This window comes from Amblyomma americanum, chromosome 5 (genome assembly GCF_052857255.1).
Source record: "Amblyomma americanum isolate KBUSLIRL-KWMA chromosome 5, ASM5285725v1, whole genome shotgun sequence".
NCBI classification, from domain to species: Eukaryota; Metazoa; Arthropoda; class Arachnida; order Ixodida; family Ixodidae; genus Amblyomma; species Amblyomma americanum.
The window spans coordinates 175,805,919-175,832,120 of NC_135501.1; the positions used below are offsets into that span (position 1 = coordinate 175,805,919).

Here is a 26,202-nt window from a genome sequence, read left to right on the forward strand (position 1 = left end):
AAGATGCCTCCGAAAAGAAGGAGAGGAGGAGGACGAGAACGTATCGGAAAGAGAAACAAGAAGAGCCTCGACCTCTGAAGGTGAAAGTCGGAAGGAAGGAGAACAGTGTGACGGCTACGGCGGCGGCGCTCGCGAGAGAGTATGCGCTCCAACGGAGTATGCGAAAGTGAACGAGTGAGTGAAACACGCGGGAGTCGCCAAGACTGGAGGAGGAAGAGGAAGAGGAGGAGAGAGTGGCGGCGGCGCGAAGACGACAAAGGGAGATGTGCGCGCATACTCCTCGCCTGAGAAGCGGTGGAAGCGCCCATCTCTTTCCCTCTCTCCCGAAGAGAGAAGCGCTCGACGCAGTCACGATGGCGCGTCCGTATAAAAAGCGGCCAGCGCTGTCCCAGAAGCCGAGTAGTGTCCAGTGAAAGTCCCGTTCCTACCATCTCCGGTCTCGACGTAGACGTCTTCCTTCCGTCCGTCCGTCCGTCCGTCCACCATATCCCGCCTCCCTACCCCGGGACCCTTTGTGCTTCGTGAGGACAGTACTGACGGTGTCCACGTCTTCAGCAGCCCATAGCCGGACGGAGTGCTTCCTCGAGGAAGGACGTCGGTGACAGAGGAAGAAAAAGGTGCGACTGAACAACTATCCTGTGCCTGGTACGCGCTGTTGTAGCGCGCGCCTTCGTCACCACTTCGTCACCACTGGTTGTGATTCAAGCGCGAGGACATTGTAGTCAGTTCGGCGGCGTCGGGGTTCCGTTTTGGCAAGTAGCCGTGAGTAAACGTCGACGCCACTGAGGGATGACACGGATAGTTCGGGATTAAGTAACTCCTCAGTTGCAGTGCCAGTTACCCCACGTTCACTTGTGAAACGGGTGCCATGCGAATTGCAAAAATTAACAAACCGTTAGCAAGAAATACCCGAGTGAGTACTTTAGGAGTTTGCTCCAGCTAAGATCGTATATAATCTATGATCTTTTAAAACCTTTGCGGAAATCTGGCCGAATAAATTTGATATCCATTGCGGAGCTACTTCAGTAGAGGCCCAGGACCTTGTTCCGGATAGCTTGCCACACTTCGTAATTACTTGGCTAAATGGGATATTACTCGTGGATGACGACATGCATGAAACAAAGTTATTAATCATGAGCATCTTTGCGATCTCGTGAAGTAAGAGCACTTACAGCTAGCTTCTTCGCTCATCGTAACAGACTGCATTTGACAGAATAGGAGGAGTAATAACCACAAAGTAAAAGTGCAACAAGAGAACAGTGAATTAAGCCGTTATTTTATTGAATACAGCAAAATATACCTCTGATGTGCTCGTCGGAAAAAATATAGGAAAATAAGGCTGCTTTTGAGTGTTTGTGACATTTGTCTGAATGCAATAATAACTAACAAACTCTGGTAACTTCGCGCTCTTTCCTGTTAGCCGTATTCACGTAACGTAAAGCCCATTCATTGCTAAACTTTATAGAGCAACCAAGACGCGCTCCAAGAATCTTTTACTTTCCAGTTGCAAAGGTGGTGAAGTAGAAATGAATGCGTTTTAATTAGGAGAACGTATATCAAGAGGCATATCAACGAAAAAATGAAAGAGTAAAAAAAAAACATACTAGAATTTATTCTCATGCGTAATCGTTTGCCCGCGCATTGTCTACTGTTCTTGTGAACGGCAAGCAGCTCCAGGCCCTAAATTCATAAAGTTTCGTTTTCTTGTTTTTAAAGTCTCAATGCGAGAGGTGATAATTTTGAGAACACGTATTCAAAGAGCTGATAGCTTAATGCCATGCCTGATTTAATTGCGATGACTGTCACTTAACAACTGCTTAAAACGCGCATATTTTGATAACGCTGATGACGAAATGTTTAGTGCGTGTATAATGCCTTCCTTTCGAAGCAAAGCACTGGCGACAACGTCATCTCAGTGTCAGGTTTCTTGATCTGAGGTGCATAGGCAGCGAAACTGCAGACCTGGCACAAGCCCAGCATTCCTGGACCAAACTTTTTTTTTTGAAAGCGAAATTTATTGCCCCAGGGCATCAAGGATGGGTGAAGGTGTGATGAATGATATGAATGAATGGAAAATGGTTAGCTGATTTGATGAAGTCCAGTAGAGAACGATGGTACGGTCCCTGCGTCCAGGCAATGTATGAAGAAGGGTTGCTTGGTGAAAGGCCTGCTACCATCAGGTGCCGGATCCTTGTAGGCTTGAGAGCTGGGCAGTCCTACAGTAAGTGATGAATGTCGGCCTCAATGTGCCCGTGTTTACATACCGGACACCCTGGCCGAGGAAACAAAACATTTGAATACTGGAATATTTCAAAGTACTGTTACGGATATATTGAAGGTAATAGTCCATTCTTCCGATGCATAGCAAAATTTTTCTTTATAAAGATTTTCCATCGATCGCACTGAGTAGTTAAAACTGCCGCAGAAAACCAACGTGGAACGTTTTTGACGATAGCGAGAACATTAAGGGTAAAAAAAAAATGCAACACACTGAAGTGGAGATCAGCAGATATATTGAATGTTATAGCCAAATCGTAGCATATATGAAAAAAATTGCGTATATAAATTATTTCTCGTTGAAAAATGCTTTTGTCCAGAATTGCTGGGTATTACTGTCCTTACACAACAATTAAGCAAGGGTTCGGCTATAATTAAGGCACGCATTGCATGCAAATGCCGAAGTGCAATCCGAATCACATTGGTTTTATTTCGCTCTGGGCTTGTTGCATACTGTTATAACTAAATTTTAGTTGGCACAAAAGAGATTCCAACGGATATCAACATAGCAGCATTGAGTCTTGTCTCACTCCTGCTACCATCAATACGAGTTTAATATGACAGAGCCTGACATGTAATGCGCTTAACAAAGCATGGCGCAAATATTTTTATATTTATGTGCTTCTTTTTTACAGCATTGATATAGTTTAAGTCCTCTCAGTCTCTCTATGTTGAGGTTAAACGAACACGATCAGGTAACAGAGCATGTAGTTTCTCTTATGTTTAAACACCAGTTTTTTTTCTTTTTTAGGACGACACAGAATCTAAGTCCTAGGCATAGTATGTTTCGAACGTCCCCGGCCAGCCTGCACTGAGCAACCTCAAATCGGGAAAAATCTAGTCCGCATACTTCGAAGATTAGGCCGATTGCGATTACCACATGAAATGTTCGGCGCATAAAATTGCCGTCCATGTTGAACAATATACCGTTACAAGAACGCGAGTACTATTTATTTAGGCTTGAGTGTTGTTCCTCTCCTTTCAGCTATACTTGCGGCCTGGTTTCCTTTGTGTGTGTGTGTGTGTCAGCGCTCACATGCAAATTTCAGGCACGAATATAACACGCACTTTCCCAGACCTCAGAGCCACCACCCGTCCGGCACGACCTTCGTGACTCCGGAAAAGCCTTACGCAGTCCGTAGCTTCAGTTTAGAACGCGGACCAGGTAGCATACTTCGTAATGTAAGCAAGCGGCCGCTTGCAACATCCCACCGCGCTCCCCCTTCCAACCAGTCCTAGCTATTCTCTCCCGTATTATAACGCGGCTTCCGACAGTGATTCAGAGTGTTCAGGGCATCCCCGTCACCCTAATACAGCGATCAGGTTTACAAGAAGTATCAAACTGTACACGCCGCACCGGCCAGCACTGAGTGTTTGGTATTCACGGCACAGCCGCTGTAAGAAAGAACAGATGTCCATTATGGGAAGAGCAGCACCCCCCCGCTTCTCCACTTCCCCAGCAGCGCGGTCAGCGCAGGGGCTTTCACGCAGCCTCCGACGCCATACAAAAGCTACGCAGCTTCGCTCCGCTCATCAACGAGGAAGTACTGGCGATGGGCGATGTACCTTCGACGACCTCTTGTGCCCGGCGTATAAGGATTCCGTGGAGCCAGTGTATGGGGTCATTCGCTCATGGCGCAACGTCCGGCGTAGCGGTTGCGGTCGACTCCGCCCAGTGCGTGAGGCGACACGGGTGGGTTACAGATTCGCCATTGTGGCCGCGCGTAAAGAACATCGTCGTGTCGAATCCGGTATAGGAGTGAAATTATTTTGAAACGGGTCTAAAGGAACCGACCTTCCTAGCAGCCCGGAAAGGAACCTTGTTGAATATGGGATAGAAAGTGTTTTTTTTTTTTTTTACATGGTGGTTGTGGCCGATACAAGGTGTCTTGCATCTGGAAAAAGTAGGTCGCCGGTTCGAGTCCCAGGCCCATTTATCAAGTCGTGTTTCGAAGGGAACGATAAGAGTGTGCGCCCAAGTGCACTTTCAGTGTATAAATCAGGTACTGAAATAATGTAGGATGATTTCTTTTACATTCAGGAGCCATCAAACTGCTTTATAGTTCATTTTCCATTGTATTCTTGCCTGCTGTAGAATGGGACCATTCCGAGGCCATGCATAACATTGAACTTTATTCACGGTAGCTCACGGCTCACTCAAATTCAAATGCAATGCACAGGGTCAGAATGTGTAGTTACTCAGGAATCTCTCGTCACACGGCAGCCGCTTACTGTGCAACCAGCGACCATTTAGAGGCTGCAGGCGGCCAACTTCATCACTTTCGGTCAAAGTATTCGGTCAAAGCAAAGCAAGCGGCTCACCCACGCAAAGTTGGTATAAGATAATATAATTTGTATAAAATTAAAATACCTGTCTTTGGGAATCACGGAGAGCATGCTTGGTATACTTACCAGGGCATGGTTAAGTGACATCCATGTTTTGAAATAGATTGAGACGGTCGAAGCTTACCGCAGGAATGTTCGCCTGCCCGCAACTAGGCAGACCTATATAACTACTAACCGGCCCCTTCTACTAGCGTGCGTAAGGCTTCATACGCAATATTGGCTCTATCGAATGAAAGGGCACAATTTAAAATGTTATGCGTAATTAACAGCGTCACGTGCTTGATGAAAAGCCTTCAGTGAATTTAAAACTTTTCTTGCCTTGTCATCTGGCACTTACGGAAACGGTAGGTCTGGTCGACAGCTGTTACAGTCGACCAAAGAATAATCGATCACAACGATTTAATGCAACCCAGAACTTGTTATTTACGAACTGGTAAAACAGAAGCGCTCCTGACTTGGGCATGGCCAACTGCAATCCCCGCTTAACTAAAGTGATTCGCATGCAGTCGTTCTAAACTTTGTTAGAAATCCTCGAACCTTGGGTCGCATGCGACGCTAAGTACGCCGGTCGAGCCTAGTCAACTCTGAACAACATTACGCCATATGGATGATCAACATTATACCAAATTCTCAATAAGGCAGCAGCAAATTAACGTTAACAAAATAAATATCACACTGGCAAGGTGCTGTACATTGCGTATTAACCTCACGAAATGGAATTATCATCTCGAGAATGCCAGGCGGCTACAGCAGGAGTGGTCGTTTTCCTACTGTGAGGGCTACGCAGATTACTAGCTTTTGAGGTTGTGAAATAAATCTGTAAAACACGACCTGATCTTCACCAACTGACCACGACAGCGTGTTTTGCAAAACACAGTGACGAAACATCCACCTTAAAATTCTTCGAGACGCTTGAGTCATAACAGTAGTCAAGTCATACACGCAGTTCCAACTCTCTCGAGCTTCGGCGGTTACCTGGGTCCACGCGCGGGACATCACATTGTTTCATAGTGAACTACATATCGAAGCCATGAACATATCGAGAAGTTATCCAGACCGGCAAAGCGACAGGGGCAGACGGAAGAAGTGCCTGTCTTTTCGGGGAAGAGGGGGGGTGCGTATATATTTAAACACGCGTGAACGGGCACTTCGCGCCGCGTGATTGAAGACTTCGCTCGCCGGCGGCCCAACTCTCAAAGGCGGCAGAGCGACTCGCTCTTTTGTTTCCCGCCATGTTTTACGCGCTGTCAAACCTCTCCGCGTCCCGAAGCGTGCTCGGCGCGCCCTATTGTATTTACCGGCGACTTTTCTATCTTTAGGCGTCCGCTTCCGGAACCAAGAAAGACAGCAGGACAGTGAAGAAAGGCGCGGCAGGTGGATTGCTTGCGCGAACAACCCTCCGCTGAACGTAATCCCTATTGGTTACGCAATCACCGGTTTTTGTTTCCTGGCCCATGACGTCAGCTGGTCTACGGATGATTAGCTGTCGGTACTGGTGTCCGGTTTCACCTTACAATTATGGAAGCCGCTTCGCAAAGCAATTAGCTGAGGAAAATTAACAGAGCTCAGAACACAAAACTTGCTGTAGGAGTACAGTGCACGTCATCAGCAGCGAGATGAGTATACCACGAAATAGTCGACATTGAACTTCGTTTTCTACTGATCCGGAGTTTCCGGGTTCGAACACGACCGCGGCGGCCGCGTTTTTATGGAGGCAATACGCTAATGCGCCCGTGTGCTGTGCGATGTCTGTGCACGTTAAAGATCCCCCGGCGGTCGAAATTATTCCGGAGCGCTCCACTACAGCACCTCTCTCTCTTCCTTTCTCCTTTCCCTCCCTCCTTTATCCCTTCCCTTACGGCGCGGTTCAGGTGTCTGCCGATATATGAGATAGGTAATGCGCCATTTCCTTTCCCCCCAAAAAACAGTTATTATTATTATTAACATCGTTTTCTTTATGCGAGCATTTAATTGTATAGCTGTATGAAATTTGAGTTATTTTAAAGCCTTGCTAAAAGAAATAAAAAAAACAGCAATTTCGCTTTTCTGTGTTGATTCATAACTTTGGGGGCCTGTTCATACTAAGTAGAACCAGTGTAGCAATTATCAAGTACATCACTTAGTAGCTTAACATCGTTCCACTGCATTCAGTGAATTAGCGCCTAAAATCGATGTTTTTTCACAAACAGTTGTCTGGAAGATCTACCTTACTACCATGTTGAATATATTGCCATAATGAATGAACACGAAACGTGAGTGGTACGGACTTCTTCATGGTCATTCATGTTTCGTGAATGGTTATGGCAGTTGTTATCGCACTCCGCTACTGAGCCAGAGGACCCAGGTTCGAACCCGGCAGCGGCGACCGCGTTTCGATGAAGGCAAAAACGCGAATGGCGTCCGTGAAGCTCTACGATATCAGTGCACGTTAAAGAGCCCCAGGTTGTCGAAATTAATCTGGAGCCATCTACTATGGCGTACCTCAAAGCCCATGTGGCGCTTCGGGATGGTAAAATTCACAATTCAAAATTTTAAATTCGTTTCCCGTCACACACTCAGTGTGACTGTTGAGTAACTAGCCCGAACAAGACTTCTCATCCATCTTACTGCCGGTAATGACGTCGTGTTGGTCTCCACTTCACGCCATTTACGCTTGAAAATTAGTAGTAAGTAAGCGGATAGTTTTCATGCCATAGAAGCTACTTTTCACGGGAAGCGGAACGCGAAAACGCCTGGGTACTAAAACATCGCCGGATGTATATCAGTGCACCTCATGAGATTTCATCTTCATATTACTGATCTTCTACTTAATATTTATCATTAATTTACCAATTACAAAACACTAACGATCACTTTGAAATTCTAAAGTCTGCTCACTTTAAAATTTGAAAGTTTACTTAAGATGATTCGACCGCGGCGGCTGCGTTTTTATGGAGGCAAAACGCTGAGTCGCCCGTGTGCTGTGCGATGTCAGTGCGAGGATTGTCCGGACCCGTGGAGTATCTCTTACGGGTCCAAGTTGTACTTATGTTTGGAAATGTGGCGGAGAGTTTGAAGGATGCTTCACTCCCGCCACCGGTTGGCCCGGTATTGCTCTACCTCCGGGATCGGCCTTGTCTTTAGCGCGCCTTTACTATCCTGTCTTTCTATCCCTTCTTCCAACTCTCCTTCTATCTGCACGTGGTAGCGATTGTGGCTCGGCTTGAGACAGTGAGCTGGCCTGTGGACTTTCCTTTCTTTTTTCCTGGCAGTAACAGACAGACAGATGTCAGTGCACGTTAAAGATCCCCAGGTGGTCGAAATTATTCCGCAGCCCTCCACTACTGCACCTCTTTCTTCCTTTCTTCTTTCACTCCCTCCTTTTTCCCTTCCCTTACGGCGCGGTTCAGGTGTCCAACGATATATGAGACAGATACTGCGCCATTTCCTTTCGCCAAAACCAATAATTATTATTATTATTATAAGATGAGCCTGCCTATAGGCTAGAAGGAACTGCTGGAATGGAGACGAGAAATTTATATCGTGAGCCACTTGAAGAAGAACATTATAGCTTCATATTCGAGCGCAGTTTGAACCAATATGCCTTGTGATGGATCGGGAACGCCAGTCAGCTGCTTGACACTCTGGAAGGAAGTTCAGCGCCATTTGCTCGAGCGCAGCTTGCCGGGTGGTAGCCTTCTCCCAACTGGCGCTATGCCCGTCAACGCCGGTAGCCGAGAGCTCGCACCCTACCAACTAACAGCGGAGCACCACGGTCTTATTTCAACTCGGCGTTCTTGGAGCCGCCGCTTTGAGGCAAGCAGCTGAGTCTTAGAGAAGACCCGGTGTGTTTGAAGATGGCGAAACGAACCACTCTCTTTTGGAGAGTGATTGAAGACGTACGGCTTTTAAAGACGAGAAAGGGGCCAGGAGTGAATGAGGGAGTCAAGAAAGGAAAACAGCCTTCCTCAAATAGCGTTTCGAAACCCATTATTTCCGCGGCTCAGCGTCTACCGCGCGATGAGCGTAAGCGTCAGCCAGAGATTTAGCCTCCTCTATGCGTCCGCCGTGCCTAGCGCGGTATTGTCCGGAACGTCTGCGATGTGTGGCGCGCAGACCGGTGCGGAAGACGGTGGCGATCAGTCTTCGCCGAGCCATTACCGAGCCGCCTTTACCTTTTCTTTTCAAGTCTATCTCGGTGCTCTCCTGTGCGCGCGGGCATTCCGTACAGCGCGTTGGTAATTTCGCTTCGCTTCGCAATACCCTTGCTGTTCTCACAATCGCCACCGCGTTGCACCATCTGAAGTGCATACAACTGAAGCGCTTTTCCATTCCGCAAGGTACGCTTGCACTAGAAAACCGTGCAGTGGGTGTGAAAGCTTGAACAGGGTTGGTATTCTGCGGGTGTAAATTTTTTAGACACGCCTACTTCTGTCCGCACCGATTGGCTCGATCCCCAGAAACAGTGGGCTCGAGCCAATCCGCGAGGACCGAAGTAGACATGTCTAAAAAGGTGAAACCCGCAGAGTGTCACTTCAGGTGGTAGCTATTCGGGGAACTAGTAAACGAAAGTGTTCATGATAATTAACTGTCCGTGATTGGCTAACGTACGTTCCCTGGCCAATCACAACAATCTGATGACTCGACAGTCAGACCTCTGACCATTTGCTGGACGAGCACATGCCTGATGGGTATTGAGAAACTGAAGGCTTACAGTCGACCATCAGGAACTTTTTCAAGACCGCACAGTTTTGGAGTTAGTCTCTCAAAGCACTTGACACCATCGAAATCTGTTCTGAGCTTACACGATGGCGAGTGATTCCCTGAAAGGTTATACAGAGGTGTACCTTGTTGCCGTCTGAGAACTGCTCCTGAAATAATAATAATAACTGGTTTTTGGTGAAAGGAAATGGCACAGTATCTGTCTCATATATCTTTGGACACCTGAACCACGCCGTAATGGAAGGGATAAAGGAGGGAGTGAAAGAAGAAAGGAAGAAGAGGTGCCGTAGTGGAGGGCTCCGGAATAATTTCGACCACCTGGGGATCTTTAACGTGCACTGACATCGCACAGCACACGGGCGCCTTAGCGTTTTTCCTTAAAAAAAACGCAGCCGCCGCGGTCGGGTTCCAACCCGGGAACTCCGGATCAGTAGCTCCTGAAATGCTGTTGCGCTCTTGAACTGGATAGTAACGCGCAGGATACGAGAATCCGGAATTTTTTTTTCATATAGTTATTTTGAGAAGGTGCAGCAATCTTGCTCAGTGAAGCACGCTCAACGCCTTATATTTTTATTTTTGTTTCAATGCGCTGCCGCTATACGACGTCTTGGGCCTTGTCTCCAACAAAAGAAAAGCCGCAACGTCTTCTGTCTTTTACAGACCTTCGCTCGCTGCCTCCGCATTGAGAGGAACTACCCCACGGGATATCTACCTACGTCGGACTCCTTCCATACCACTAAAGATGAAGACAATCCTGATCGCCTTCGGTAAGTCGGGGCGAACGGCGAAGTTGTGCCGTCAAATACTACTAGACGTTGAGCCCCATCGCTTTATCTTTCGCTTGGTTTAAACTTCCTTGTTGTACAACTTGTGCAGTTTCCTCAAAAACCGGTGTCCCTATAAGGTGTGCCTGAATTCTCTCCGAGGATTACTATATTCACGTTAGCCTTCGTTTATTTGCTGCTTAGGCACGTTTTGAAAGAAACGGAGAATTTGGAGCCGGTCCTCGCAATTTCGAATTTAATTCAGGCGTTCTAGAAGATGGTAAAGAAATGAAGCCCTCGGGTAATATCTTCATTTCGGCTGCTCTGCATTCAGTACGTGAGTTAGGAACAAATAAAAATATGAAAAAAAATGCCGATGATCTCACATACTGTGGCAGCGGCGATATTTCGGTTCCTAGAAAGAGCAAGGTTCACAATAAGGGGCCGTTTTCAGCCTGCGCGCCTAGAACTCTTTTATAATAGACAGACCTTTCTTAACCGCAGTGGAAAGGCTGCCCAAGTGTCGCCTTCTGACAGCAACGCCATTTTCTTGTCGAGCGAGGTGTTTACGCCGTAAGTTTACGTCGCCAGGTGAAAGTATAATCACGCTTAATCCCTTTTCGGCGCTTCCTAAGGCTATACGCGATACATTTCTTTAAAGAAAAAATTGAAGCCAGTTGCCAATTAGCTCCTCAGAACTGCTGTATCCGTCTAGGCGCGGGTGCACGGGAGTCTGCGATGAAAGAGTGAGGTAAAAAATAGCTGACGAAACGTTACAGCGGAGCGGTGCAGTTAGTTTTCATTTTTACTATAAACGGCATACCACGATAGTCGCTTTTGGCTTCAGCGGCAATTTCGCCCTATTCACCCCTTGGCCGTGTCCACACGAGTGATAGGAGAACTGCGATGTAGGAGATATAATAGCAGGTAGTTCTTCCCTGTATAGCCTGGTATATACTATGCGTACTGCTGTGAACTAAAAAAAAAAACACATCACATACGTAATCTATCAAATGCCATTGTTTTTGTTGCGCTAAAGATATGCTATCGCTCGACTACAAAGCAAATTGTCATTGCCAAATTTAAGTGTCATCAAAGCAGGAAGTCGTATAACGAACTTCTTCAGGATGTCTGTCTTCCCCAAAAACAATTCGCCACGGGAATAAGCTCCCATATGATATTGCTGTCATTACCTCCACTGATGTATTTTCTTTCTCTCTGCAGAATGTGCATTGTAATTAAGCCCTTCTTTCTTCGATGATTGTGACGATGTTGATTCCAAGCTTGTCTGTTTTTTCAGTGTGACTGTATATTCGATGGCTTGCCTGCTTACTTTTATTCGCTTTTCTTGCTTTTACCGATTGTGTTAGTGTTGTCTCTCCCCCCCCCCCCCCCCCCTTTCTGGTTTAAAGCCGCCCGGCGCTGTGGCTATAGTAACAAATAAATAAATTACTATAGAAACCCGATTTGGCCTGATCAGCTGCACGGCACGCCCATAAGGCACCATCTTTGCTACCATATTTTCTCATCCCGGCCCACTGGGGTCGCTGTAGGTCCCCGCAACATTGTAGGTTGCAACATTAAGATATGAAACAAAAAAGTCAGTTTTTGTTCACTTTAATTTGTTTCTCTCGTCCGCTTTTGTTTTCGAGGGAAAGTAGTCCTCGATGCGCACACAAAGAAACATGGAGTTCACTGGCCTGCGGAGGACTTAAGCACCCGATGATAGTCGCCTCTCGACAGCTCCGCTGTACCCGTGCACTTGTCGCTAAATTGGAGTCTAATGATATACCGGGACCCATCCCGTGCGCGGATTGCGGTAGCGGACCGAGCGCGCATTCGAAAGATACACCGCTAGACGTACGCGACCATTCTTCTTTCGATACGCTCGTCGACCACGGCCCTCCAGACGCCGCGCATGCCTTCGCGGCACACCACCTACCGAACAACGGGCCACGCTCCGTGAGGAATTCGCCAACAGAGGTCTCTGGCGACGGGAGGGACACATCTGCAGGAAATAACGGGAACAAAGGCCGGCGGTCGCCACTGCAGTCAGCGCCGAGAAGCGTTCCAGAGACCGGCGGTATAGCGGTGCGGCCGGTAGTCTCTCAAAAATTACCGGCCAAGCACGCACACACGCACCAAGCACACATGCACATACCATTCAAAAGCGCGGAGCGCTTCGCCCGTATTCTGGAGCGTGGTCCGTTCTCTTTTGATAATGACCGCACAAGCGCGTATACAATCTCTCGCGTCTCTTTCACGCGGAAGGTCAGCTTTGGAGGAAGGATGCGTGGAGGAAGATCGCCTGAGTGGGGGGATACGTTGTACGAGAACCTGATTAAACTGTCGACGCGAAGAAAAATAAAACAACAATGCAATAGCCTCCAAACAATGCAGTGCAGGAACAGAGAGGGGCTACAGAGCTTGGCACCGAGGGGTGGCGGAGAGTCGGTAAACAATGGAGCGAGCGGAGTGTCTGCGCCACCAACGGAATGGGTGGCTGGCTGGTGCCCCAGAGCGACGCAATTAGTTGCGGGCCGGCGATGTGCGCGCTCTGGTGGTGCAAGCGGCGCGCGTGGTTTGGCCGAAGGGCCAGGAAATGTCGTCACCCTGTATCGCCAGCCGAGAACGTCAGGTCACTACGGCGACAGACGTTGATAGATGCGGGGAGTCTCGGCGTCACGCGATAGGCAATGAATACGCGCATTGAGCGGCCTGCGTTTAAAGAGAAGGCTGGCCGTCGGAAATGCGTCGAAGACTTCAAACGGCGCGACGCTGACTCGGCTTTCAAGCGAGGCTATTGCGAACTGTTTTCAACTGGCGGAAATTGGCCAAGCGAACTCGTAGCTTTTCCTCAATCGAAACGGACTTTCAATGTAGCCCTTACACGCTTGCAAAAAACAAAAAAAAAGAAATGGAGGAGACAGCAGCTCTCATGTCACAAGATTCTCAGTTCGAGAGATGTTGCAATAACAGATGATTAACCACCATGTGAAAAGGCGCCAAGTTCAATCGTGAAAAGTTGAACAGGAAATGCTACCTTACAGGGAGGATTCCTATGGAGGCACAAAGCTTTTTACCCAAATTTGACACTGGAGCAGCTTCCTCTAATCTTCTGTAAAAGCAAACAAGTTAAATTATTTTCTGGTGATTTCATATGGGCTTCGAACAGTATAACCTTCATCGAACCACTTGCAAGCGTAGTAGTAATACTAGTAGAAATTTGCAAGCGTAGTAGTAATACCGGTATGAGTAGATTTGGAAGAAAAAAAACAGTGCCAAAAGACAACGGACGCAGAGAGACCTACTTAGTACGTGGTGGCTGTTTTTGGGGTCCGTCGTTTTTAACTTTGCTTTTTTCGAAAAAAGTCCTGATCATGGATTCGAGTCTGCGATCGAACACTTGCACTTAGTCGAATTTGGGCTTTAAGCACAAACACACAAATTAATCTCGGATCTTTCCGGTTAAGCTTAGTATTCCAGGCTTCCATTTCAAGGAATGCGTGAATAGGGCAGTAATCGTGTTCTCTTGGCAAAGAAATGAAAGGACAGTGATCGTGTAAAGCCAGTTGCGACAAAGACTGACGCGAAGTTGAAGTTAGTAGAGTTCGCACAGCTATGTTTCGTGTCTGTAAAGCCCTGCGCCGCGAAAATTAATCCAAATCTCCTGTCAACGACGTCTCAAATTAGTCATACCTCTTCAAAGTGTTAGGCCTAATCCGACCACAGATGCGTGAGACAAAGAAATACGTCTCAAATAATGCTAATCTGTTCTTAGCCGCAATATACGTAGTTAAGTGTTTCCTACAACCGGACAATAGAAGTCGAGGTGTCTGAGACAACGAATATATCTTACTCTTAGCTAATGCTCTTCTGTTCTCAGCCGCATTATTTATTTATTTATTTATTTATTTATTTATTTATTTATTTATTTATTTATTTATTTATTTATACACACTGCTAATCGCATTTGGGATTGTTGCAGGAGGGCAAAATGGGGTTAGTAATAACAGTTCAAAAATACATCATATTGGTTTAGATCGTAAAATAGACAACTAATAGTACAACTAATTATAGGTAATCAAGTATCTCTTACAGCAATCTGTCCATCACTGCCTTTGAGCGAGTGTCCAGGAAGGTAGGCAGGCCTTACCCTTTGTTCTATCACGACAATTTAATGCACTCGCAGGGTGCAGACCTCACGCCACACTGCCATCTGTCGGACAATTACCAACTCCTTCAGATTGCATCCAGCCGCCGTCCGGTAATTGCGAAGAGTTGCTTTACAACTGATAAGCACTTATTTTTTGAGCGACGATAATGAAGTCGCTTGAGGGAGCGCGGTCCTTCGTGTGCACCAGGAAAGGAAACACCATGACCTCTGCATGCGCCCAATCGGCCGTGAAGCGATCTCCGCTCGTGCCTATTGACCGTGCAGAAATGAAGTCCATCCTTCCTTTATTTCCCATTGCGCAAATGGACATTCCACGCCCGAGTGCTCCCGCCTGAGAGTATGCTGTCTTCCTCGTCCGAACGCAAAAGCGAGCTCTTCGTAATGACTTGGCACCGTTATTAGGAGGCCGCGAATGCAGCTAGCGTTTAATTTTCGACGCACTTCCCTCCTAAGTTGACCAATGGTTCAAGCTGCGTGATTCTCATCAACCTGTTGTGGACGGAGGTGATGCAGGCCTCCCAAGGGCAGCCTCAGGTTTCATTTTTAAGTTTTCATGATTATATACTTTAATAATTCATGTTTGCTATTGGAACTTTCTTAGAAGATAGCGTGATACGATTCACTATTCTTATCGAGGATTCTACGCAGCATTCGTTACACTTTTCATCACCAAGTTGTTTTCGAGCCTACTCATCTCATCATAATGCTGAAATGTTTACCTGGGCCGCTTCTCATCATTATTCTTTTATAGGTCATCTTTTCTTTTTCAGTTCTTCTCGATATCCTTTTCCTCAATTTTTTACTCTTTCCTTCTTTTCTTGTTCTCTCCCTGCAAGAATAGCAAGGCGTGCAGATGTAGGGGCGACCCTTGCTGCATTCATTAAAATTCTTTTTAATTATACTCCTCATATTAACGTCTTACTTTTCACTACTTCAAATGCGCACCATTTTAGAGATGAGTCTTTGGCAAACAAGCCGTGTTGTTTCTCTAAAAGTCCAGGTCAGTGTCACTGTTATGTGCTTTTCTCTATTGTAAAACAAGTTTTAAGCGAGTAACCTTTAGATTTATTCAAACTCATTTAAAGCCTGTGATTTCTTATTGTTGCGTCGTTTATCACTCATTTTGTCTCGCTTGTTTACGCATGATGCGCTTCACTTCAGGGCATTCACTGCTAATAAAAGTAACAACACGCTCTTGCATACAGTAATTGCGGTTGACAACCCGCTGCAAGTCTTTGACACTAAATGTACCCCAAATATCGCATTTTATTAAGTGCGAAACGAGTGTTCCAAGCAATTAGCTTTACCACCGACGTTTCCTTGTCGCTGACTGTTGAACATAACAACGCCAAAGCGCTGTAGTGACGTGAGGACTGGTCGTGAAGACATTTTCCGTCGTGCGTAAATGTCGAACTAAATAAAAACACCTCGTTCAGGTAAGTATATAAATTCCTCGGTGGGCAATGATTGCGCTTGACGCCGGGAATATGTGAGACCACACGCTCCGTTGTGCACTTGCACATTGATTCCTTCTACAACAGAACAATCCAAAGCAGAGAGAAAGCAGAGATAATAGTTGTCAGCGATCTTACAATTTCTTGTCACGTATCTCGCTGCGAGGCACTCAAAAAGGCGAAAACTCCCATCATGTGAGTAAACGCGCTCGGAAAAAACAGGGAAAAGCGGCACGGGAAAGTTATAGGCTTTTGAAACGTCCTTGGCTCACGCGAGGCTCCACGAATCATATTTTCTTTTTCAGTGTGTGAGAGATGCGATAAAAGATCACGCGTCGTCTCGAAGACAACTACGTTCAATAGAAACACGAGTGAGAATACCAAGGTAAATGAGAAGAGGAAATGACGTAATGTGTTTTTAAAACACATTACAAAACACATTACGTTTGAAGTGCTTAAAGACTGGATTAAATAAATAAAACTGCTGGATTTCGGGCCGGTCTGTATACCCCGATAGAGGGACAACATAATTACGAACGGGCATGCTTTCAGCGAGGTGCCGGAAGACAATGAGAGAAAGAGAGAGAAACAGAAGAAAGGAAACGGAATGAAAGACAGAAAGAGGAAGTTGGGGAAAATTGTTGGGGGGAGGACATAAAAATTATTGATTTGAGGTGGCGACTCATAAAATCTCGGTAGGCAACATAGATAGACTTATAGAGGTCTGTGTGGGCGTTGTGCAGTTGATAATGTTGGTGTTCATGACGATTATGATGACGCATAAAACGGAGACTATTTTTACCTTATGAACGGGGCGGGCGCCTGACGAAACATGTGAATCGGCTCCTGGATCCGCTGACACACGCATATCAAGCAGCTGAATTGAAGGAGAGAGAGAGAGAAACAACTTTATTGTAACATCAGTCAATGAACGCCAGGAGAGAAGTCCATCTCCCCTGTCGGCCCTAGCCGTCGGCCGGGATCCCTTGGGATACAGCAGCAGCAAGGGCTTGACCGATGATGTCTTGCTGGACGTTGGGGTCTGGGCTGCGGAGCAAAGCCTCCCAGGATTCTATAGTGCGTGAGCTATCATATTTAGCCGGGCACGTCCACACCATGTGGACCAAATTTGCTGGCTGATCGCAAAATTTGCACTTTGAAGGAACAAAACATGTTTTCACACAGTTGTACGGAATGCTACAGATGCAGACCACCGTGTTTAAAGACTATCTGTGCCCAATTCAAACCATTCGCCATTACTGACGGTGTCACAATTCCGTAAATTACTGTGGTTCTTTCCCATTTCTATTACAGGTGCCCTCTGCCTAGCTGTCGCGATAGCTATTCCCAAGGTAAGTTCACGTCTGATTTCCTTTTAGTACAACATTGAACTTAACGGTATACATGGATATGCAAACCAAGCCATGCACTAAGCGCCTGTTTTCAAATTGGAAGTTTACGACTTTACTGAGAAACGCCAAACTTGATGCCTTGACATAATCTTCAAAAACATTGAAACAAGTACGATAAGAAGGGATTCGTACCTTTATTTATATATAGACAAAGGCTTAGCAATTAGCGGCTCTTTTGAATGACTGAGTCCCAAAAATAGCGAATTCCGTACCCATGTAATTGGCTGTAGAGGTGCTTTAAAGTGATTAGTAAATAATGTATAATTGTATCATTAAGCGCCTTCCAACACCGTTATTACCGGCGACGTATGGCTCTTATGGACGCATTCGCACATTAGGGACCATTAATCATCTGATAAACCTCGATACCTTTTCGCAAGGCATCGTTTCGCGTGGCTTTCAGTACGGGTGAAAAATGTTTCTCGCATAACGTTACATAGTATTTATCGCCGCTACCACCCACGAAGGAACGCTCTGAAGGGTGGCACCCCCCCGTACAGCACGTGACGTCACCATGGAAAGCGGAGACCGTTAGCACATTTAACGGGCGGATGCGTCCAGGCTGCCATTTTTCGCGTCACCCCCTACCCATGCTGTGAACGTTTATTGCGAGGGGATCATCATTTTCATCCAAGATACTTATCCACCAATATGTCCAGAGTCCTCGCACTTACTTCGCGTTAGAGGCGAGTTATATCCTCGACTCATCGCGATCAACATGTAAAAAAAAAAAATCACACGAACGGCAAGACCACAAGAAAGAGGCAGGGCGGGCCACTCGAATGATGAAAGCGTAGAAAGTGCAAACATCCACTGAGAAAAGGAGAATCTGTTGTTGGCAGCGGTGCAAGCGGTACGAAGGAAGGAAGGAAGGAAAATGCGGCAACGGCAACCTTGACGATACGGCGGACGCAGACGGCGTTATTGCTTGGTTCCATGGCGTCTGCGCGCCTTTGATTGGACGCGAGCCAGTCGACCGGGAAGCTAGAAAATGGTCGAGACGGCGCGTGTGCGATTCGCCAAATGTCCGCGTAACTAGGGATGCGCCAACTTCAATCGGCGCTAGTGATTGCGTCCTGGACAAGCAATCAGCTGCCAACAGGGGTGCCTTGTTAGGTCTCGCTCACTCACTCTGCGGCCGCTCCTTGCGAGGAGCAGTACTGGGACCACCACCCTGGAGACTACGTAAAAGAACAGTTTTACAAATAAAATTATTTACGAAATATTGTTACCAGCACTACTATACTACTCTAACTTCATGCCTATTTGTGTCCAAGATATTGCCAGTGCAGTTATCCTACCGAGCGTTTGCAAGAAAAATTACCAGTCGAGCGCGGTTATCATATGCAGAGCTAGATACGCCGCATGCACCTATACGTGCCTCCATGCATCGAGTATTAGAGCCCGTAAATGAACACCTGCATTGCGGCACTTCTCAACCAATATCTGCATTATATTAGTAGCTACGTAGACAGGGGCTCCAAGAATGGGGAATTGAACATGCAGACAAACTTTCTAGTCGCAGGGAACTGGAGCAGCACTTGATGTAAAACTACCAATATACACGGGACACTGTTGCACATAGGAACAGCAGGTAACGCCTGAAACATTATGCCTAGCATATTTGTAGCTTGTTTGGAACGCTGTTACATATCAAGTCTTGGAATCGTGGGGCACCAACTTATTAGTGCAGCAACTGGAACTGGAAGTCGCTGTACTCCATTACATCCAGCTTGAGGGTAGTTTCTTTTACAAGAAACGACCTTGCCGTTTAGCAGCACTGGAACGATATGATAGTAATACCTTATTAATACATAATGTTAATACGAATAATAACAATAAGAGATAAAAATATGCGAGTGCTTAAAATGCACAAGGGGCGTAGGCAAGCACAGAGCTTAAAGAAAGAGCCGTTTCCACAAGGTAGCTGCGGTTGCCGTCTTTGGGCACTCGCACACTACCTCATAGGGCATGAATCCGTTCAAAATGCATGAATCGGAATACGATGAACTGCATCGGCAGCATCTCATTGAGCTGGTTAATGCAACCTGAAAAGTTAGTAAAAGTGCCCTCCAGTTAGCACCGAGTAAAACCGGCGTAGCTGGAGCTGATTCCAGATAACACAGCCACGTACTCCCAACAACAGCTAGCTGAATCGTGATGATATAGCTTGGAAGAAAAATTGATGTAGCTTCCATTACTGTCCCTAGTTCCTTCAAGAGAAGCGATACATCGAAAGTATAGATGGTCCTGGCGCTTCTAACCCTCATGAACTCAGGCAAAAAAAAAAATGATTTCAGCGGCAGCATGTTCCGAAAAAAAAAAATCAATAAAGCACTCATATGACGCTGCCTATTAATATTACTGGCGTTGGTGTCCCACTCACAATTAGCACTTTGCTACATCTTTTATTCATGACATTTTTATAGGTGGGTCTTTTTTTTACATGCGGTGGTTTGTCCAACTAAAAGCATTTTCAGTGACGGAAATCTTGATTACAGTTAAGACTACACAGCAGTCATCGCCATAATTTCTAGTAAACAAGCAAATATACCACGAGTCCTATCAGCGCGGTACCGAGAAAAGTTGGAACACTACCTTCAAGGAAAAGGAAATACTTAACACTGCCTACTCTCATTTTCCAGGATATCTGACGCAGAGAACGGCGTGCCGCGCATGAATGAAATACGGTGTCTCGGAAAAGCCAGTGAGAGCTCCGTTTAATGAACAATCGGTGCACAGAAGGCGCCGACGCCGTGTCAGAGGAGCGCACGTGATTGTACATCTCTCTTCCCATTGTATAGTACGATGCGTACACAGAGTGCCGTGAACGCGCCGGACTTTGTGTACACCAGCACTCCTTCGCACCAGCAATCTGGCAGTTAGTCGACGGGACGCCAGCGAGCTTTCACCTTCGTCAGTGAGCTCTCACCTTCGAGTCGACGTGTGGCCCGTTCCACAAAGGAAGGGTAAAAAGAAAAACCACAAAAAAGGGCGCGCTTCCGTAATGCCGTTCTCGCGTAATTGGACAATTATCCGAGAGATGCAGCGCCGTCGCGCCGAAGAAGCCATTGTGAAGAATGAACGCTTTCGCCCCGTTCCAGGAGAGTTCTGTGCAGTTCATACGGTTCGTCCCTGCAGTGAGGATCACTGCGCGGTACCCGCACATTGAATCACACTGGCACTGCTCCTGGTGCTTTCTCTTGTCTTTGGCTCGCATACGCTTTCCTGCAAAGTCTCTGGACAAGTACAACGTTCCCTCGTTATTTGTTTCATCTAGCGTTCGTAGAAGAAGGTACGGTCATAAGGTGAACTGTATAGTGCGGGAGTAAGCCTGTATACGGAAGAACGTCTTCGAACACCTCCAGCTTGGTCAGTGCTGCATCCAACTAGTGCGCGGTTGAGTCTATAGCGGCGGCTTTCTCAGCAGCTTCCTCTAGCGCCGGGTCGAGGTTGCGGAGGAAGAATAGCACCGGCGCCCTCTCGTGTCGGAGAGGTCACTAATCGTGCTCGCTCCCCTTCTCATGCGTTATTGGCCTCGAAGGGTAGGCAGGACGATCGGCCAGTAATTAATTGGAAAACAATGCACACGGCTCACGGAAACCTGTCGCTGTCCTCGAACTGAAGCGCCCGCAGAGTCACGCCCAGTATGTCCCACTGTGGGACATTCCTCGGGAGCGACTTCTCCCGACCTGTCTAGAAGGCCGTGGCTACCGCCTCTACGAGTCCCATTAGGGCGGTGGAACGGTGGCGGTTCTTTCAGGTCGCTTTGCATAACCAGGAACAAAGGACACGTAATTGGTCTAAACAACGGAGGCTTACACCGGCGGCGACATTAGCATGTCGTCAGGCGCGGAGCGTGGCTTTTTGTTTGTGCTGGGCGGGCGCTCTTGACATGTCGGGAATACCTGAGTTGTATCGGCCACTGCTACTACTCAGTCGGCCTAGAAAGCTCGTTTAAAGCCTGCCCTAAAAAGGTACATAAAGCGTGCTTCACCAAAGCGAAAGTTACATCATGCTAAATGCAAGACGTGAATGGACTGACCTTTTTGTGCACAACATCCAGTATTTTGACAGATCGTGACTAACACACACACAAATTTTTTTAGGCAAGAGAGAAAAAAAAGCGGTGTGGGGGGGGGACGTTTTTAAAGTTTGGAGCCTTAAGGAACGCTTTAATGCAATAATTCTGCGTTGATCTCATTTATGCAATGCGTCATGTTGACTTTGGGTACCATGATGCAGCGATGGTAAGCAAAGCAAGATCCTCAACATCAACTGGTCGTATTGGTTTGCTGGTGCAAGACAACCATTGTTTGTTTTAGACAAAACGAGACAGACACAAAGACACACAGGGACATGCAGGAGCCTTTTTGCCCATTAAAACCTATGCTGCGTTAGTGAGCTGGCTGCTTTGGGGTTCTAAGCAGAGACGGTTTTTTTCTGACACAGAAAGAGGCACCGAAGCGCTCCAAGCGGGCTGCGTACGAGCTGCCGGCTGATGCGGAGCTGATCGTTGGAAGCTACCAGACGACATTTAGCTGCGCGGGACTTCGGTACGGCTACTACGCCGACACGGACAACGACTGCAAGATCTTCCACATCTGCCACGAGGTGGAGCTGGCCGACGGCAGCAAACAGGTACGCACCCACTAAGAGGCGTTGGAGAACTGAATTAATACTTGGTGCCCGTGCTAGTTGCAGTGTTCCGATGAATTTTTTTTTATTCAGTAATGAATGTAATAGAAATTACAGGGAGAATTTTTATCTTTTCTAACGTGTCCAACATTCTCGTGTAAAAATTTTGAAAACTGGTGCCTCCACTACGGCACCTATTTCTCTTTCTTCTTTCACTCCCTCCTTTATCCCTTCCCTTACGGCGCGGTTCAGGTGTCCAACGATATATGAGACAGATACTGCGCCATTTCCTTTCCCCAAAAACCAATTATTATTATTATTAAAAATTTCAGAACACTGTCATGGATATATTGAAGACAATGGTCCACTTTTCTGATATGTAGTAAAATTTTTCCTTTAAAGTGTTTGCATCGATCGCATCAAACAGTTAAGAAGTTAAGACTGCCATAGAAAGCCAATTGGGAACGCTTTCGACGATAGCAAAAACGTTAATAAATAAAAACAGAGGATTGCTATCGGGTGATCTGCGGGTATATTGATTATTATAGTAAAATCTCACAATATATAAAACAATTGCGGTCATAAACGGTTTCCCGGTCAAAAATGTTTTTGTCCCGAATTGTTGGGAATGCAGCCGAACGCAGTATCGATACCACTGTCACAAGAGATCTTACAGCATAAGAAAATGACAAAGAATAAGAAATTGGCTTTTGTTCGTGGCGGGCTGCCTTTGCAGCGGTATCCGAGAGAAGCCGAAAGGCAACCGAAGATGCCAGCCCGACGGAACATGAAATCAATCAATCAATCAATCAATCAATCAATCAATCAATCAATCAATCAATCAATCAATCAATCAATCAATCAATCAATCAATCAATCATTCATTCAATCAACCAACCAATGGATCAATCAACCAATCAATGAATCAATCAGTCAATCAATCATTTTTTTCACCAAAGAAGGGATTCATGGTGAGAAAACGGGACGAGAGAAAAAGCTGCGCAGCTGCAGCTTGACAATACTCCGGCCACCCAGCCCCAATTAGCCTCAAACTTCATCCACTTAGCTCTGAACCGCTGTCAAGTGACTGTATAGGCTCATGTAGGGCAACACAATATTCTGACAGCAGTTCCTAGTGGCATGCTATGAACAATTTAGCCCGCCTACCTAAGCACAGTTCGCTTAACTGCACCGGTTTCCAGCTCCGGCACGGTTTACACATTTCATTCGTCCGGCTTCCTAACCTGACCACTACTTTCGCAGCTTAACCACTGGAGCTTCTTCTGCGGAAACCAGACCATCTTCAACCAGCTCACGCTCACGTGTGCCTTCCCTGAGGAGTCGGTACCCTGCCAGAACGCCCGGGACTTCTACTACGTCAACGACAACATCGGCGTCGAGGACGCGCCTTTCCTCACCGACGATGACGTAGCCCGCGGACAGGCCCTCTACTCGGGATTCGGCGCCAGACTGAGCGGTCGCGCCGCCGCCGCAGCTGCCAGCAAGAAATAGGATGGACGCCCCCAGGGCTTAGGAGACAAATGCCAACACGTCGTACTCATCGCCGTTTATCAAAATGAGGCACTGGAAAGGTTGCGCAAAGTTGGAAATTAACAGACGCGTAAACAGCGACTTTGGGGGACAGGCGCATGCGAAGTCGTACGCTGATGACACGTTGTATAATTCACCTAGAAAAGTGTTTTCTCTGCAATTTTGGGTTTTATTATGCCGAGGCTTTAAGATGCTACACAGTTCTCCCAGTCGCTGCCTACGCCACTGCATTCCTACTTCGCGCCACTTTCCCAAGTATTCTCTGCACCTGTCCAACGAAAGGGTAGCGCGTACCTTTAGAAATGCGTGCCACTGCCGTGATCCGGAATGCTGACACCTAGCTGGCGCAAGCGTTAGTGCTCGTTTCCGGAACCGTGCCGATTGGTGATCACTGTCTTGCGTTTGTCCTCGATAAGATATCGTTTCAAAGGAAGCTAGTGGACAGGATGTCACGGCTCGGCAACATGTAAAGCTCAGTGTACACAATGACTAGACGAGTAACCTCTGTTCTTGTTCTGCAAGTGTCGCCTTATGTGTTGCCGAATATGAAACAACTTTAGCTCGACAGCGTGCGTTGAAAACTGGAGCAGATAGTAGGTTTTGAGCCATCCAGGTGGCGCCTTCTCCTTGAATTTAATGTGCTGCGCATTGTGAGCTCAGTGCTTCGCTGAGTGTTGCAAGTGACACTGCTGTTGTTCAACTACTTGTACGTTTCTTCTGACTCGCTCTTTTCTGTCGCGATGCTAGGAATCTTACTAATTGTGTATTTGGGGTCACTTTAGATGCATTCAATCACATTGCCATAATTAAGCTAGCCTGAGCCCAGGTTCTTGAGAAACATTTTCTAAAAAACTTTGGCTTTTGTTCTCTTGCGATAAATAAATTCAGCTCAGACTATCTTTACCTAGACGGGTCTCGACTCTGCAATGTCCTTGCTGTCTACCTGGCAAGCACTGAAAAGTATACATAAGGAAACAGTTAATGATTCTACAGCTAGCAGCAAGCTTGCATCTAGTACTTAATATCAAGTTTATAAACCACACTTTATGCCAACTATTATTCAGTCTGCTTGATGGTATAAGACATGATCATGCATTGCACTAATGGTAATACAAGGAGCTTGGGTGACTAAGCTATGCATTTAGTAAATGTAGGAGTGAAGCTCTGAAGATATCACATCATTATCAACAAGCTAGCAGGAGGTCACGGCAGGCGTCTGAAGGGCCACAGTGCCTCAAGAGCCAGTCTGAGCGACCTTGCTACATCGTGATGATAGAAGCAGGAAATGCTGGCTCTTCTCAAACTCATTCGTTCGTGAAGCTTTGCGAGTGCTTCTTAAAATTTAATATGCCAAATATATGGCGCCGCCTGAATTCATCATAAAGGGATATGAGTAGGAAACTTTCATTGAGTGTTTGCTTCACCAATCTTCTCGACTAGCGCGCTTGATTTGTACACAGCAAGCTGTTCTGAAAGCGCTGTGTTCTCTTTGCATTCCGTTAGTAGAGGTTATTGTCTTTGTGACGTCACGGGATGACGTCAGGGCTGCTTTGATTAACACACTGCGCTTATATGCAGCAAGATTTAGTGCCAGTTCTGTTCTCATAACACAGGGCCTACCACTGTTCGCGTCACGCCAGTGTGTGCGGATACTTTTCTGTGTGTGATTGAGCGATCGTATGTTTTGTGTTCACAATAGTAAGTCTGCATGCCGTGTCTCGTGTGTTGTGACGTCACGGCTTCTTACGTGTCTGCTTCTGTCGTGTCCAGAGCACTCGAACGCCGAAGCCATACGCAGTGTCAAGTTTTGTAAAGTCTGTGAACGATCAGGGCAATCGTGCCAGCATCATCCCACATGCTGCACCTCTTAATAAATTGCGCCGTTAACTTCTGTCTGGAACTTTTGTGGACGAAAATTCAAGCACAAGAAGAAAGATCTGAAATTTTAAACTGCTTAAAATCGTTTTAAGAGCACGCCCGACTGAAACCAAAATGGTTCGGACGTTTAGTTGTTCAGCCACATGTGAAAAACCAGTTCGCAAAGTGGAATTAAAGTATCCAAAACTAGTATTGGTGGACATTTAGAGAATGCCAAGTGCTTTCACTTATGAAGCGCCTTAAATGTATGTTGCACTTTTCTGAATCGGAGGCGTGCTTAATGTTGCCAGCTATGCCTGATGTGGGGATAATGAACTTTTGACTGATAGATGCCTGCTTTTCTGTACTTCACTAGCACAGCTCAGTGTCCGCTTGGAACAAAAATGGAAACGTCTCGCTGGTTGAGAATGTTTGTGTATGTGGTTACGTACTTTGTGAAACATGCTTCGTGCCGTACCAGAACCCCTCTGTCTGTGCTGTTTCGTTATGTAGAGAACTAACTCCCAAACAAACCCAGTCCTTTGTCTTCTATCGTCCACTCTGTTGCTTGAAACCGTCTGCGAGTTCGTTCTAAGTCGTCGTGTCGTCTAAGTGTTCTAACAGTAGCGAAGAAAAACAGTTGCATTGTTAAGTTGTCTCAAGCCTGTGTTGTGTTTTCCGGCGTGCTTCAGCAAGGTGCTTTGTGTCAAGCTGTCATTGTGCCACCTAGTGAACCGCGTGCGCCCAATCCCTTCCCCTTCTTACCCTCTCATAAAAAAAAACACCCAGCTTCTTTATGTGTAGCAACCAGTTAGAGGCTAAACTTGTTTGAACCGGTTCTTGTTTCTTTTATTATTTTTTCGTATCCTGTTACACTGCCATGCTGTTACGTTTCTTGTTTTGAGCTGCTTGAACTGTTTTTTGCAAGTGTGTACAAACCGCGCGAACATGAAGGCAATAAAGACACAAGCACACTTCAGCGTTTGTCTCTGCGTTGCTGAGGTAAAAAAATGCTGTTCTGCTGC

General features: G+C 46.5%; 1 protein-coding gene across 1 annotated transcript; it reads left to right on the forward strand.

Annotated features, from left to right (window-relative positions):
- Positions 1-395: 395 nt before the first annotated feature.
- LOC144133070 (uncharacterized) lies at positions 396-25,185 on the forward strand. The gene is made up of 5 exons (XM_077665901.1): positions 396-617; positions 9,985-10,091; positions 17,034-17,071; positions 21,584-21,772; positions 23,033-25,185. Exons 2-5 carry the CDS (start codon positions 10,067-10,069, stop codon positions 23,279-23,281), a joined length of 501 nt encoding a protein of 166 aa, XP_077522027.1. The 5' UTR covers positions 396-617; positions 9,985-10,066; the 3' UTR covers positions 23,282-25,185.
- The last annotated feature ends 1,017 nt before the right edge of the window (positions 25,186-26,202 follow it).